The following is a 12,899-nucleotide window of genomic DNA, read 5'->3' on the forward strand; positions in this document are numbered from 1 at the left end:
AGCCTCGTAAATAGCTACAATTATAGGTGTGAACCACCAGTACCTGGCTTAGTCATCAATTTCTTGAGATGATTGAACTCCAAGCTCCATCACTTCTTCCCTTTGTGCCTTTGTTAATGTCCCTTACTTCTCTAGACCTCACTCCCCCAATGTGAGGGACAGTGGACTAAAATGGCCTCTGAAACTGCAACTTTTTCCAATTTCTTCTACTTCTAGGCTTCTAGGTGCTTGCCATCCATAAGTAGAAATCTCCCCAACAACCCCTTACCTGTGATAAGTACCCAGGATTTCTACCAATACATTTTAAGGTAGACAGTCTTTAAGTCCTCCCATCTTGGACCTACTTTCTTCCCTTCCCCACCTTGTTCTCAGGACACACATTTTTTCTTCCTCCATTAAAGTGTCTGTGATTGAAAATAGCTTATTGTGAGGAACTGATTAATTGAAATTAGCTGCTTTTTACCCTAGCAAATGATTGGTCTACTGGTCTTATCCCTGCTGATGTCTATAAGCTTTTCCAAGAAAAACCACAGACAATCTTAGAATGGAGATGTCAGAGGATATTTTATTTAAATGTTTTGTAAACAGAATTATGCTCACAGCTTCAGAAACAGTGAGGGCTCAATTCAACCTCCTGGCTCAGCCAAGTTGCCTGTGTTACTTTCTTAGACAACCTAGTGGCTTGATTTGGTGTTAGACCTGAAGAGGTCCCTTCTCTCCCTCCTAGAAACCAGTTCCCAGAGAGTTGCATGATGAAGGACACCACAGGAAAATCCAAGAGGGAAGAGCATGAAGGTAGTAAAAAATTTAAAAAAGAAGAAGAGGAAAAGGAAGAGATTGGATGGTAATAATATTCAAATAGCAGCTAGGATTGGAGGTAGACCCGTTGTGGGTACTGAAGTGTTTGGAAAAAAATTTTAAAGAATTATGAATGAATAAAAAATTTTAAAATATGGAAAAATTGGAAGAGGAAATTGGTTGCCTGTTCTTGTCAACAATTCCATTTTCCTCATTCCTGTCCATGCATTGTGCAACAATAACATTTCATGTCTACTAGTGACTACATACTGTTATCGTAGCTGAGATATTGTGGCCAATACTGACTAATATATCATAATTACTGATGGCTAATACTATGTCTAAAATATTATTAAAAAATTATAAGCAATGGGGTAGGGAAGGGAGGATTGGGTAAAAATATAATTGGATAAAGAGGTCATAGAGTTGGAGTGCTTTGGGTTCAGTTATGGCTGACCCGCATCTGTTTAGAATCTCTGAGAATCTTCAAAGACTATAAGGAGCCTTTGTCCCAGGATCAGTATGCAGAGCAATGCTACAATTTGGCTATACCTGGGCAATGAAGGTAGCAATTATAATTGATACCCACAACCAGTTTCTATCAAGTTAGTCACAAACAACTGCTGTTTCTACTCACTGCCAATCACCATCTATATTCACAGGTAACCAGTTGATATATTATGGTTACTGTCACCCCAAAGTCCCCTATCTAGAGGTAGGGTCCACTGGAGAAGGCAGGAATATGAGAATGGGACAGAACTGGTTGAGGGAGTTATAGCACCAATCCAGGAAACTATCCTTCCTGGTTATTTCAGGAGTAAGAAGAGAAGGGCCTAGGGTAGGTCAAGGGGACACTGAGGCCTAGAAAACTTTGTACATCAGGCTCTTCCTCCAGGGTGCCCCCTTGAGGAGGAGAAAGAATCTGACTTGTTGGCCCTGGTTAGCTGATGCTGATAAGCAGGAATTGCCATGACCTAGGGTTTTTCTTGAAGGAATTTTTTTTTTTTGCCAAGTCCAAAGTCAGAAATCGTTATTAGTAACCAGAAATGGTCAAGAGGAAGGGAAGGTAGGCCCCTGCCCCCTTTGACCAATGGCCCATTATAGGATTCCAGTGGGCCTCAATTTCTGGTGAGCCAAGGCTACAGCATAATAGCGCTGGAAGCGAACCAGGAGCACGGGCACCAGCAAGACACCAGTGCACATGCCCACGGTGGCTGTGACAGCAGCAGTAAGCTGACCCAGAGCAGAAAGGGGGTAGACGTCTCCATAGCCGACAGTGGTGAGAGTTATGACAGTCCACCAGAGACATGTAAAGATGTCTCCAAAGTGGAGCTCACCCTGACTTGGGTTAGACATGCCCAAGAGCTCTCCGTAGAGGAAGAGTGAACCAAAGAATAAGATTTCAGCCACCCAAATCAGGATAAAGGCACATACTTCTTTCCAGGAGGAATGGAGGGTATGAACCAAGACCCTTAGGGCCAAAGACTTCTCAAGAAAGCCCAGGAGACGCACCAGCTTGAGGACATAAAGAGAACGGATGGCCCCGAGAGTCAGGCTAAGACGGGGCTGCCGTTCAGCCTTGTCACCCACCACTAATTTGACCAGCACAGGGAACAAACAGAAGATGTCAGCCAGATTGAGAGGGCTACACAGGAAACGCACCTTATCAGGGCAGGAAATGGCCCGGGCAAAGAGCTCAGTTCCAAACCAAAGGGCACATAGCAATTCCAGGTAAAGCAAGTGGGGGGCTCGGCGGTAAACAAGACCATTGTTCTGTTGCTGTTGCTGCTGCTGCTGCTGGTTCCCCCCCAACCCCATCCCATGTCCCATAGGAGTGAAGTTGGCAGAGAAGTAATCCAGCTGGACCTCTGTCTCCTGGAAGAAGATGACCAGGGCACACACGGCAAAGAGTGCGGAGATCAGGGAAAGGCACTGGAGGAAAAGGAAGCACATCAGAAATCTCACATACAGCCACTGCCTCCCTCTCTAGCTATGTTTCCAACCTTCTTTCCCTCTGTTTTTGAACAACCCCCTCAAATTCTCCCAGGGAATCTCATAAATTCAGATCTCAAGGACTATGCCAAGTGCATTTAATTGTGACAACTTGGCAAGGCCCCGTGGGACCACCCATTGTGAATGAGTTACCTTGGCCCCTAGGGATGACCGAGGTTGATCAAGAAGCACCCAGAGCCATGGCTTCCAAGCATTCCACAGTCCCTGGCTTTCGATGGGGTTCAGCAGAAGGCGTTCATCCACGTGGGCATTCTCACAGGCCTCCCAGGACAGGAAGTCCTGGGTACGGGTCTCCCTGCCACCTAGCTTGAGCCAGCAGCAAGGTGCCAATGGCGCTTCAGCCAGGCCCCAGTAAGCCAACTCCTCCTCTAGGACATCCCGACAAACATCGGCAGGACAATGCAGTTGCCGAGTACGGTAGTAGCCCAGGACATAGCTAAAGAGCTCAGGATTGCGATCAAAGAAAAACTCTCGGACTGGTGGACCCTGAGCAGCTGGAGTACCAGGCGGGGGTGGTTCGGTCAGCTTGTAGAGGCGGGTGCCTGGAAAGGCCCGCACGGTGCTGATGTAGGTCTCATGGCGCATGCCCCCTACATTCAGGATCAGTTTATCATCCAAGCCCTCCACGGCAAACCGTGAGCCTGCTTCTCGGCTGGCTCGGATCCGCTGGCAAGAGGAGGGATGACAGGGGTTAGGACAGGGTCCTTCTGTCTTCCTCTCCCTTCCCAGGCGTGTCCAGGGCAGGGAGGGAGTGGAGGGCCACTGAAGTGATGTGGCATCCCAGGCACCCAGGGGAGGCAGGGAGCTGGGGGGGAATGCCTCTTCCTCCTGGGTCTTCAGGAAACAGGAGGACAGCAAGCTCTCAGGTGTGGTCACAGCGACTGACCAGAGTGTCTCCTGGGCCTTGAGCAGTTCCAGGAGAAAAACCAGCCTAGCCTGGAAACAGATGTCTTTCCCGGGCTCTTGGGAGACACCTGGTGGCTCTGATAGAACAATTGTGCCACAAGTATACAGCAGGGGAAATCACAGACAGACAACCGCAGACTAAATGGTCAGGATGAACACAGGGACATCTCTTAGTCCTCTGTCGTCACTTTGAAAATTTGGGATGGGGTGGGGTGCAGTGCAATGAGAGGGGGTGGTAAAGGTAGGAAAAAAGGAAGCCACCAACAGAGACTGCACATACAGAGATGGGATTGAAGATGGGGGTGGCTGGGGAAGCTGGAGGGCCTTAGAGATCCCTAGGCCTCCAAAGGGAGTAGGAGGTGCCTGACTTGAGAAACTGGCTGGGGGGCCGGCAGACCTGACAGCGATGATTTTTGACTCCGATTCCCCTGGCCCCCAATCCTGGGCACTGGTCAGCAACAGCAACAGCAGCAGCAGGACCACCACCAGCACCAGCACCAACTCCAGCACCAGCAGCACCAACCTCTGTAGGTCTCTCTACTGGGCGCCCTAAAATTGCTTTGGGCTTAATGAGTTCCTTGCCTGGGAACAGAGGCAAAACAGAGTAAAGGGGTGGGAGGGGTGTGTGAGGAACTCAAAAAGTAAAACCAGGGAGAACAAAAACACTAAATATATCTACTCAGATCAACATTTCAGTGCCCATCCCCCCCACTCCAGGCAGCCTGCCCAGGCCTCCCATGTCTGTCCCAGAGTACAAAATGGGGGACACAGGCAAATACTCTCTGGCTTAGGAACCCCTACCCCACCCCCATTCTACTCCCAGGCAGCCCCTGCTCACTCACTTGGTTGGATTGCGTGGTCCACGAACACTGGCAGTGAAGGGACCAGCGGCTGGCTGGGCGGCAGGGCTGGAGGTGGTGGGACAGGCGATGCCACCATCTCCGGAGTTTGTGGCTGTTCCTGCATGGAGAGACCTCAGGCCCCAGGGCCAGGATATACTCATGGAAGAGCTGGAATTTTTCAGGAGCTTCTTGTTCCTGCTATGGTCAGAGGAACAAGTGTTGGGAGGCAACAAGCAGACCTAAGACTATATGTGCCCCCCTCCCGCCTGCTTGTTTAAGGAGGTTGTCCTGGCCTCCTGCCTGCAGGGAATCAGACAAGCGACCCTGGCCAACTTTACTGCTCCTCCTTCCTTCCCCGGCTCAGTTCCAGTCCAGAGCAGAGGGAGGGGAGGGACAGAGCTGGAGGAAAAACAGGAAGTTAGGTGGTCAGCCTCCAGCCAAGAGGCCACCGCACAAAACCAGCTAATATTTAGAACAACTTTCAGCCTTCACTCCACCCCCACCCAGGCCCACTCTAATTCCTTACCACCACGCCCCCCCCCCATCCAGCTTCACTACAGTCCTATCAGAAGCCAGCAAGGGAGGAAGGGGCGTTGGGGGAGGGGGAAGCAAGTACCAGGAGTCTGCCTGGGAGGCCAGATGTGTTCCTGGCTGCATCTAGCTGTTTCTACCCACTGGTTTTTCTTCTGCAGAGGCCCCAGTGCCAAGGACCGGGGTAAGGGTTGGACAAAGAGAGAGCAGGGGAGCAAGAGAGAAGCCAGCTTGCCTGTAGCCTGTGCCAGGACTAGCAGAGACCCCAGCCCCTGTGAGACAGGCTTCATGTACTCCTCCCAGCCTCCTGCCTCACTCCTGCCCCCATCCCTGGGGTGGGGTCAAGTCTCCTTTTTGCTACAGATGAGATTTCCCAGTGGACAGCCCAGATGACTCTAAATTCCAAGATATCCCCCACTCACACCCCTTGGCCCAGCCCCTGAGCCTTTCCAGAAATTTCTGTAAGAAATAAAGATTCCTACCATAATCCTACTCTTCCTTTTCAGCCCATCCCTCAGAGCCAGAGAACAACTGCACTGAAAGTTTCAAGAATACACAAGCAGTCTGCTGGCTCCTCTTTTTCTTTTGGTCATGGCCTTGCTGTGTGGCTTGGGGTGGAAGGTGACCTCCTCAGTGGATTTTTTGGCTACAGTGACTCTGACTTGTGAACTCCAGATCCATCTGCCTCAGCTTCTCCAGTGAGATTTCAGGCTTGGCTCAGAAATGGGATCTTAAATCAGCAAAGAAGTATGAAAAGACCCTAGGAATTAGGATCCCTACAGGAAATACCAAACTAGGAATAAAAAGGGCCAACCCAATTCATACGGCCGATAGCTAAAATGACATATGCATGTTTCCCTGCTTTTGCCTTTTCTTCCTTCCTTCTATTCTTGGTCCCTCCCTCTCCCCCCTTCCTTCCTTCCTTCCTTCCTTCCTTCCTTCCTTCCTTCCTTCCTTCCTTTCTCCCTCCCTCCCTCCTTCCCTCCCCTCCCTCCCTCCCTCCCTCCCTCCCTCCCTCCCTCCCTCCCTCCTTCCTTCCTTCCTTCCTTCCTTCCTTCCTTCCTTCCTTCCTTCCTTCCTTCCTTCCTTCCTTCCTTCCTTCCTTCCTTCCTTTTTTCCTTTCTGTCCTTCCCTCCCTTCCTTCTGTCCTTTCTTCTATCTTGGTCTTTCTCTCACTCTCTCCCTTCATCTCTCTCCTAATCTCTGCCTTCGTGTCTCTTTTCTTTTTTTCTCAGCTATGCCATGCCCTGTTTCCCAAACTGACCTGGAACTCTGCTATGTAAGTCAGACTGGCCTTGAACTTATGATCTTTCTGCTTCCGCCTCCTGAATGCTAGGATTACAGATGCGGACCTCCATGCCAGGCTTGTGTTCAGTCTTTTCTATAAATTGTAACCATGTGAGGTGGCAATGGATTGAGAATTTGTGTCTGGACAATTTTGACCAAAAGTATAAATCAATTCATTCTAATATATAATGACAAAATTTTGTCTGAATGCAGGTAAAACATTTTTCAGAGTAGAGAATGTAAAGGCAGTGGCTTCACTCACTCCTGCAGAGCCCCCTTCTTACACTTCCTGCCTTTCCTGTATACACCAGTGCATTTGCTTCATGATTCCCCGAACCTGCCAGTCTCTTTCCTGTCTTGTGTTTTTTATGCACAATGTTCCTCTGTCTTCTAGACACTCTCCCATCCCCCCACCCCCACAGCTGTCTCTCAAGAAGTTTTCTTCCATCTCCATTTCTATTGTCAATCCTTTCCAGGGAGTCTTCCTTGGTTCATTCTCCCCAAGACAGAATCTAGACCTCTGCATTTTTACAACATGCTATGGCATTTTTTTCCAAAGCATTTTATTATGTGTATATCCATTATCATGTATATGTCCATTTTCTAACTACTGCTATGACAAATTGCCCCACACTTTCGTGTTGTGAAACACTATAAATTAATGCGGGGTTTTTTTGTTGTTGTTCAAAAGGTTAGAAGTCTTGGACAGATCTCACTGGGATAAAATAAAAATCAGCAGAGTTTTTCAGTCCTTTGTGGAGGATCTAAGGGAACCTCTTCCTTTGCCATTTCTAGCTTCTGGAAGCTCCTGGCAGTATTTGGTCTGTAGCCTCTTCGTGTGTGTGTGTGTGTGTGTGTGTGTGTGTGTGTGTGTTACTAATGGGGTTTGAACTCAGGGCCTGGGCTCTGTCTCTTGTATTATTTGCTCAAGATTGGTGCTCTGCCACTTGAGCCACACTTCTACTTCCAACATTTTGGTGGTTAACTGGAAGTAGGAGTTTCACAGACTTTCCTTCCCATGGTGGCTTCAAACTACACTCCTCAGATCTTAGCTTCCTGAGTAGCTAGGATTACTGGTGAGAGCCACTAGCTCCTAGCTTCTTCCTGGGTTTTCGCAGCATGAAACAGAGGGACAGCAGCCTCATCTTCTTCCACTTACAAAGATTCTTGGGATAACATGTGACCCAACTAGATAATCCAACACTCTTATTTTAGGGTTATTTCATTAGCCATGTAGGACAATTCATTCATAACTCTAAGAGATTAAGATGTGGACATCTATGGGGGGCATTATTCTACCACAGCTATATCATCTGTGAGTTTCCAAGGGACTGAGCTATGTCTGATTTATCTATTAGCTATTAAACTCTCCTTTATTGGTGTGTGTATTGGAACTTTAACTCAAGGCCAGGGCACTTTTGCTTAGCTTTCCTGCTCAAGCCTGGCACTCTTCCACTTCAGCCACAGCTTCTGGCTTTTTGTTTGTGAATTAGAGATAGAGTCTCACAAATTTTTCTGTCTGGACTGGCTTTGAACCTCAATCCCTATATCTCAGTTTTCTGAGTAGCTAGGATTATAGGAGTGAACCACAGGTGCCCAGAGGAAGTCCAGGCTTTAAAATTTTGCCATTCTGAGTTTCTGGAGAAATCAGAGGAGCAGAATTCTTCCTGTAAGAAGACCACTTTCCCTCAGGGTGCCTTTTCAGACTCCCCCTTTACTTTATCTCCCAGGTTTGCACTTAGGTTTGTCTGGCCCCATCCACCTTAAAACTTTTTGTATATATGAGGGAGTGGGTCTTGCCTTCCCCAAGCTGAAGGACTCTGTTCATATCTTGGAAGTCTGTTCCAACTATACTGAACTGGGCATGGAAAAAGGGCTTAATAATCCCAGAATTTGATCTCAAACCATTTTGGCAACCTTTTCCATTCCCAATCCTCTTGCCACCTTAGGCAACTCCCTACTTTGTCCAAATAACATGAATAAACTCATCTTCCATCTTTCTTCAAGACATTTCTTCTTCCCAGAATTCTTGCCTTTCCCTTTCCCTCCTGCCCTCCCTTTCCCCAACTCCTCCCCCCAAAACATCTGGTCATCTTTCAAAGCCCAGCTAAAATGATTCCTTCTCTATGAGACATTCTTTAATCATCCAGTCAGACTTTATCCCTCCTTATTCCTCATCACCAGGTATTTGTCTTCCTTTCCTTTCCTTTCTTTTCCTTTCTTTTCTTTTCCTTTCCTTTCCTCTTCCCTCCCTCCCTCCCTCCCTCCCTCCCTCCCTCCCTCCTTCCCTCCCTCCCTTCCTTTCCCTTTTCCCTGCTTCCTCTCTCCCTCTCCCTTCCCCATCTCTTCTTGTGCCAGTACTGGAACTTGAACTCAGGGCCTCACATTTTTTTAAAGTTTTTATTATAAAACTGATGTACAGAGAGGTTACAGTTTCATATGTTAGGCATTGGATACATTTCTTGTATTGTTTGTTACCTTGTCCCTCATAGCCCCCTCCCACCTCCCCCTTTACCCCCCTGAGGTGTTCAGTTCACTTACACCAAACAGTTTTGCAAGTATTGCTTTTGTTGTTGTTTCTCTTATTTTACCCTTTGTCTCTCAATTTTGGTATTCCCTTTCAATTTCCTAATTCTAATACCAGTATACACGGTTTCCAATACACTCAGATAAGATTACAGAGATAGTGTAGATACAATCACAAGAAGGTGATACAAGAACATCATCAATAGTAGAAACTACAGATACATATGGGATGTTGAAAGTAGTTACAACTGTGATATAACAATCATTTCCATAAAATGGAGTTCATTTCACTTAGCATCATCTTACGTGATCATAAGGGTATACCTATTAGGCTCTTGTGATCCTCTGCTGTGACTTGCCTAAACCTGTGCTAATTAGTCCCAATAAGGGAGACCATAGAGTCCATGTTTCTTTGGGTCTGGCTCACTTCACTTAGTATAATTTTTTCCAAGTCCTTCCATTTCCTTACAAATGGGGCAATGTCATTCTTTCTGATAGAGGCATAAAATTCCATTGTGTATATGTACCACATTTTCCTGATCCATTCGTCTACGGAGGGGCATCTGTGTTGGTTCCAGATTCTTGCTATGACAAATTGCGCTGCAATGAACATTGTTGTGCTGGTGGCTTTACTGTGATTTTGTTTGTGGTTTTTTGGATAAATACCCAAAAGTGGAGTTGCTGGGTCATAGGGGAGTTCTACATTTAGCCTTCTGAGGAATCTCCATACTGCTTGCCAGAGTGGCTGAACCAGTTTACATTCCCACCAACAATGAAGTAGGGTTCCCTTTTGGCCACATCCCCTCCAACAACTTATTGTTAGTTTTCTTGATATATGACATTCTTACTGGGGTGAGATGGAATCTCAATGTTGTTTTGATTTGCATTTCTTTTATGGCCAGTGATGTAGAGCACTTTTTCATATGTCTCTTCAGGGCCTCACATTTTCAGGCTGGCTTGAACTAAGATCCTCATATGTCTGTCTCTTGAGCTAGGCATGAGCCACAGATGCTCAGCTAGTTTGAATTTCTTTTTGTTTTTAGCACAAATTCCATTCTTCTTTGCCTGCTAATTACTTTATATCATCTTTCTCACTGGTTGATAAAGGCCTTTGAGGTTTATTCCCACGTAACACCACAGGCTTTTGTTTATCACAAAGTGTGGGGACCACATTCACAGCTGGGCTGTTTACTCAGCAAATGAATGTCCCCCTTATCTGTGTGTGTCTGTATGTGTGCTGGGGCTCAATCTCAGAGCCTCTCACTGGGCTTTTTCATTCAAGATTATTGCTTTACCACTACAGCCACACCTCACTTTCAGCTCTTTGCTGGATAATTGGAGATAAGAGACTCATAGACTTTTCTGCCTGTACTGGCTTTGAACTGTGATCCTCAAATCTCAGCTTTCTGAGTAGTTAGGATTACAGATGTGAACAACCAATGCCTAATTTCTCCCTCATTCTTTCCTTGGTACCACAGAAGGCTCAGGAGAAATTCTGCTGTAATTTCTGTAAAGCCCTCTTGCTTTCCTGGCCCTCTCCTTCTTCATGCTCAGTCTTTCTCTGGACCTTGTTCTTCTATACTCACTCTCTGTGAGGCTAAAGGCACAAAATTACATCACTTGGATGACTATTTGGCATGCATTCACATACTTGTAGGATTATGAAGCTGGAAGGGACTTCAGTGATCCTCATATCATTTTATTTAACAGAAAGGGGGGGGCGGGGAGAAGAAGGGGACCAAGGGTTACTGTGAGCAAAGGATTTGTCCAAGCACCCATTTTACATTGGTAACCTAGTTCGAAACAAGTCCCTGAGACAGCTTTAGGTTTTAAAATTTCTTTTGCTTTGTACACAACCACCTTCCATTTGCTATGCTCAGAAAACTGGGTAAATGGTGCCACATAGTGGCTAAAAGGCTTAGCTTCAACTAATAGTTTTGTTCCTTGAAAGTAGAGTGCCCAGCCACACCCTGCTCTTCCTTTCTCTTACCTCCTTGTGCCCCTCACTTCTGAGAGAATAAGGACATCATCTTTCAGGAACAATCCATAGTATCTCAACATAGCCCCAGATTTTGCAGACAGGACTACCAAGTGCCAGTGGTTCATACCTGTAATCATAGCTACTCAGGAAGCTAAGATTTGAGGATCTCATTTCAAAGCCAGCCTAGGCTGGCATGAGACTCTTACCTCCATTTAACCACCAGGAAGGTGGAAGTGGAATTGTGGTTCAAATGGTAGAGCACCAGCCTTGAGTGAAAAAGGTAAGGCATAGTGCCCAGTCCCTGAGTTCAAACCCCAGTACCAGCACACATATAGTGAATACGTTCACCAAGAAGCTTTTCACCACAAGTTATAAGCCAAGAATCAGCTCCCTAAAGGGACTTAGAAGAGAGGATCTCTTAAGTCTCTTTTGAACCAGCCCAGAAGGCTGCTAGCTCAGAAGCTGGCTACTTCTTTCAATATTTGTTCACCATATCTGACCTGCTAAGAACTGGCTTCACATGTCAGTACAGTCTTTTTTCTCTGGAATATTCAGAGCCAAAGACCCAGAGATTGGGACTAGAGACATAAACACCTTCAGAGTCTTTCAATAGTTTTACCAAGCTAGTTTGGAGGTTCAGAAAGTCTTTCCCTCTTTTCACAGAGAAGTGCACTCTAGATGACTCCCAAGCCTTCCTGGTCCAGCTCCTTGCAGGAATCTTGTTGTATGTTTGGTCTCAGGCAGAAGAGGGAAAGGGGGACAGACTTCATGTCATCTGCCACGATCTGACAGCATGCCTCATCTGGGAATGAAGATTCTTGGAAGTCTGGGGAAAAAACAAGAAGCTTCCTTGGGCTGAATGTAGGCCAGGGCCACCTGCTTGGCCCCTCCAACAAGCCTGTCATCTTTGACCCTCAGCTGGCTTATGTCTGGATGCCTGGATGGAAGAAAAGTGGGAGGTGAATGAGGCTGCCAGGAAAAATGAGGCCTGGCTTTAGCCAGGTTCCGGAATGAAATCAGGGGCAGATGACTGAAAATCAGGCAAAGACCCAACAACAAATCAGGCAAGAGTCCTGGGGGTAAATGAATATTTCTTTGTACCTCTCCCATCTGGGTTGTGAGTTCCAGGAATCTGTCCAAAGTATGAGGGCCTAAGTGAGCTGGTTGTTGGCAAGCTGGGGAAGGAGGAGTGCTTGGAAAACTGGGTTTGAGGAGGAAAGGATGATAGAGATGGAAAATGGAGAATACGGAGCAGGGGGAACAGCAGCTTAGGCAGAAAGATGAAGCATATTTTGTGTTCTAGGGTCGAATTTATACAGCCAAATGATGGTTAAATGAAATGATCTTGAAAACCAATTTTCTGGTTGGATTGGATCTCCTAGAAATAAAGTAAGCCACCCTTCCCTACACCAAGGATTCAGACCTCAGTTCCTCTTCCAATCATTTCTTCTCCTCAAGCACATGATGTAGTTAGGGATGCAGGTGCTGGAGCTACACTGATTCTAATACTCATCAGCTAATACTCTATATCCATAGAAGGGCTCAACTGCCTTTCAATAGCTAACACACAAATAGAACACAGAGGCAATGTAGCCATGACCTATTATTACCAGGTGATAGACATCTAATTAGCATCTCAGAGTTCTGTGAGGTTGGCAGAACATGACGAGTGTTCTCCATTTGTACAGATAAAATAGTTGAGTTTCACAAAGGTGATGGGATTTTTTGTTGTTTATATTTATTTATTTTACGTGTTTTCTTTCTTCTGTGATGTTAGGTGGCAGAACCCAGGGTCTTGCATATACTAAGTAAGTGTTCTATCTCTGAGCTATATCCTCTGTCCAAGAGATATGGTTAATTCATTTATAATATCTGTGCTGGAGTGATCTCAGACTATTCTAGTCAAAACAATCTTGCAATGCTCAAGTTCCAATTAATAGTATACAATATGCCAACTTCTAGTGACTGCATAGTATATTTAAATACCTGCAGTGATTTAGAATCACTAAGATAGG

General features: G+C 46.2%; 1 protein-coding gene across 1 annotated transcript; it reads right to left on the minus strand.

Moving 5' to 3' along the window:
• Positions 1–367: 367 nt before the first annotated feature.
• LOC125344098 (potassium voltage-gated channel subfamily C member 1-like) lies at positions 368–4,959 on the minus strand. The gene is made up of 4 exons (XM_048336701.1): positions 4,560–4,959; positions 4,115–4,299; positions 2,944–3,477; positions 368–2,730 (listed from the first exon to the last, which is right to left on the minus strand). Exons 1-4 carry the CDS (start codon positions 4,681–4,683, stop codon positions 1,897–1,899), a joined length of 1,677 nt encoding a protein of 558 aa, XP_048192658.1. The 5' UTR covers positions 4,684–4,959; the 3' UTR covers positions 368–1,896.
• Positions 4,960–12,899: the final 7,940 nt, after the last annotated feature.

This window comes from Perognathus longimembris, chromosome 28 (genome assembly GCF_023159225.1).
Source record: "Perognathus longimembris pacificus isolate PPM17 chromosome 28, ASM2315922v1, whole genome shotgun sequence".
Lineage (NCBI taxonomy): Eukaryota > Metazoa > Chordata > Mammalia > Rodentia > Heteromyidae > Perognathus > Perognathus longimembris.

What these genes read in the sequence shown, in the direction of transcription:
- LOC125344098 (XM_048336701.1), bottom strand. Translation starts at nt 4,683, where the DNA reads ATGCAGGAACAGCCACAAACTCCGGAGATGGTGGCATCGCCTGTCCCA. An exon ending in TCAAAAATCATCGCTGTCAG is followed by an intron (nt 3,478 to 4,114) that starts GTCTGCCGGCCC and finishes TCCTCTTGCCAG; the next exon opens with CGGATCCGAGCCAGCCGAGA. An exon ending in GGTCATCCCTAGGGGCCAAG is followed by an intron (nt 2,731 to 2,943) that starts GTAACTCATTCA and finishes CTTTTCCTCCAG; the next exon opens with TGCCTTTCCCTGATCTCCGC.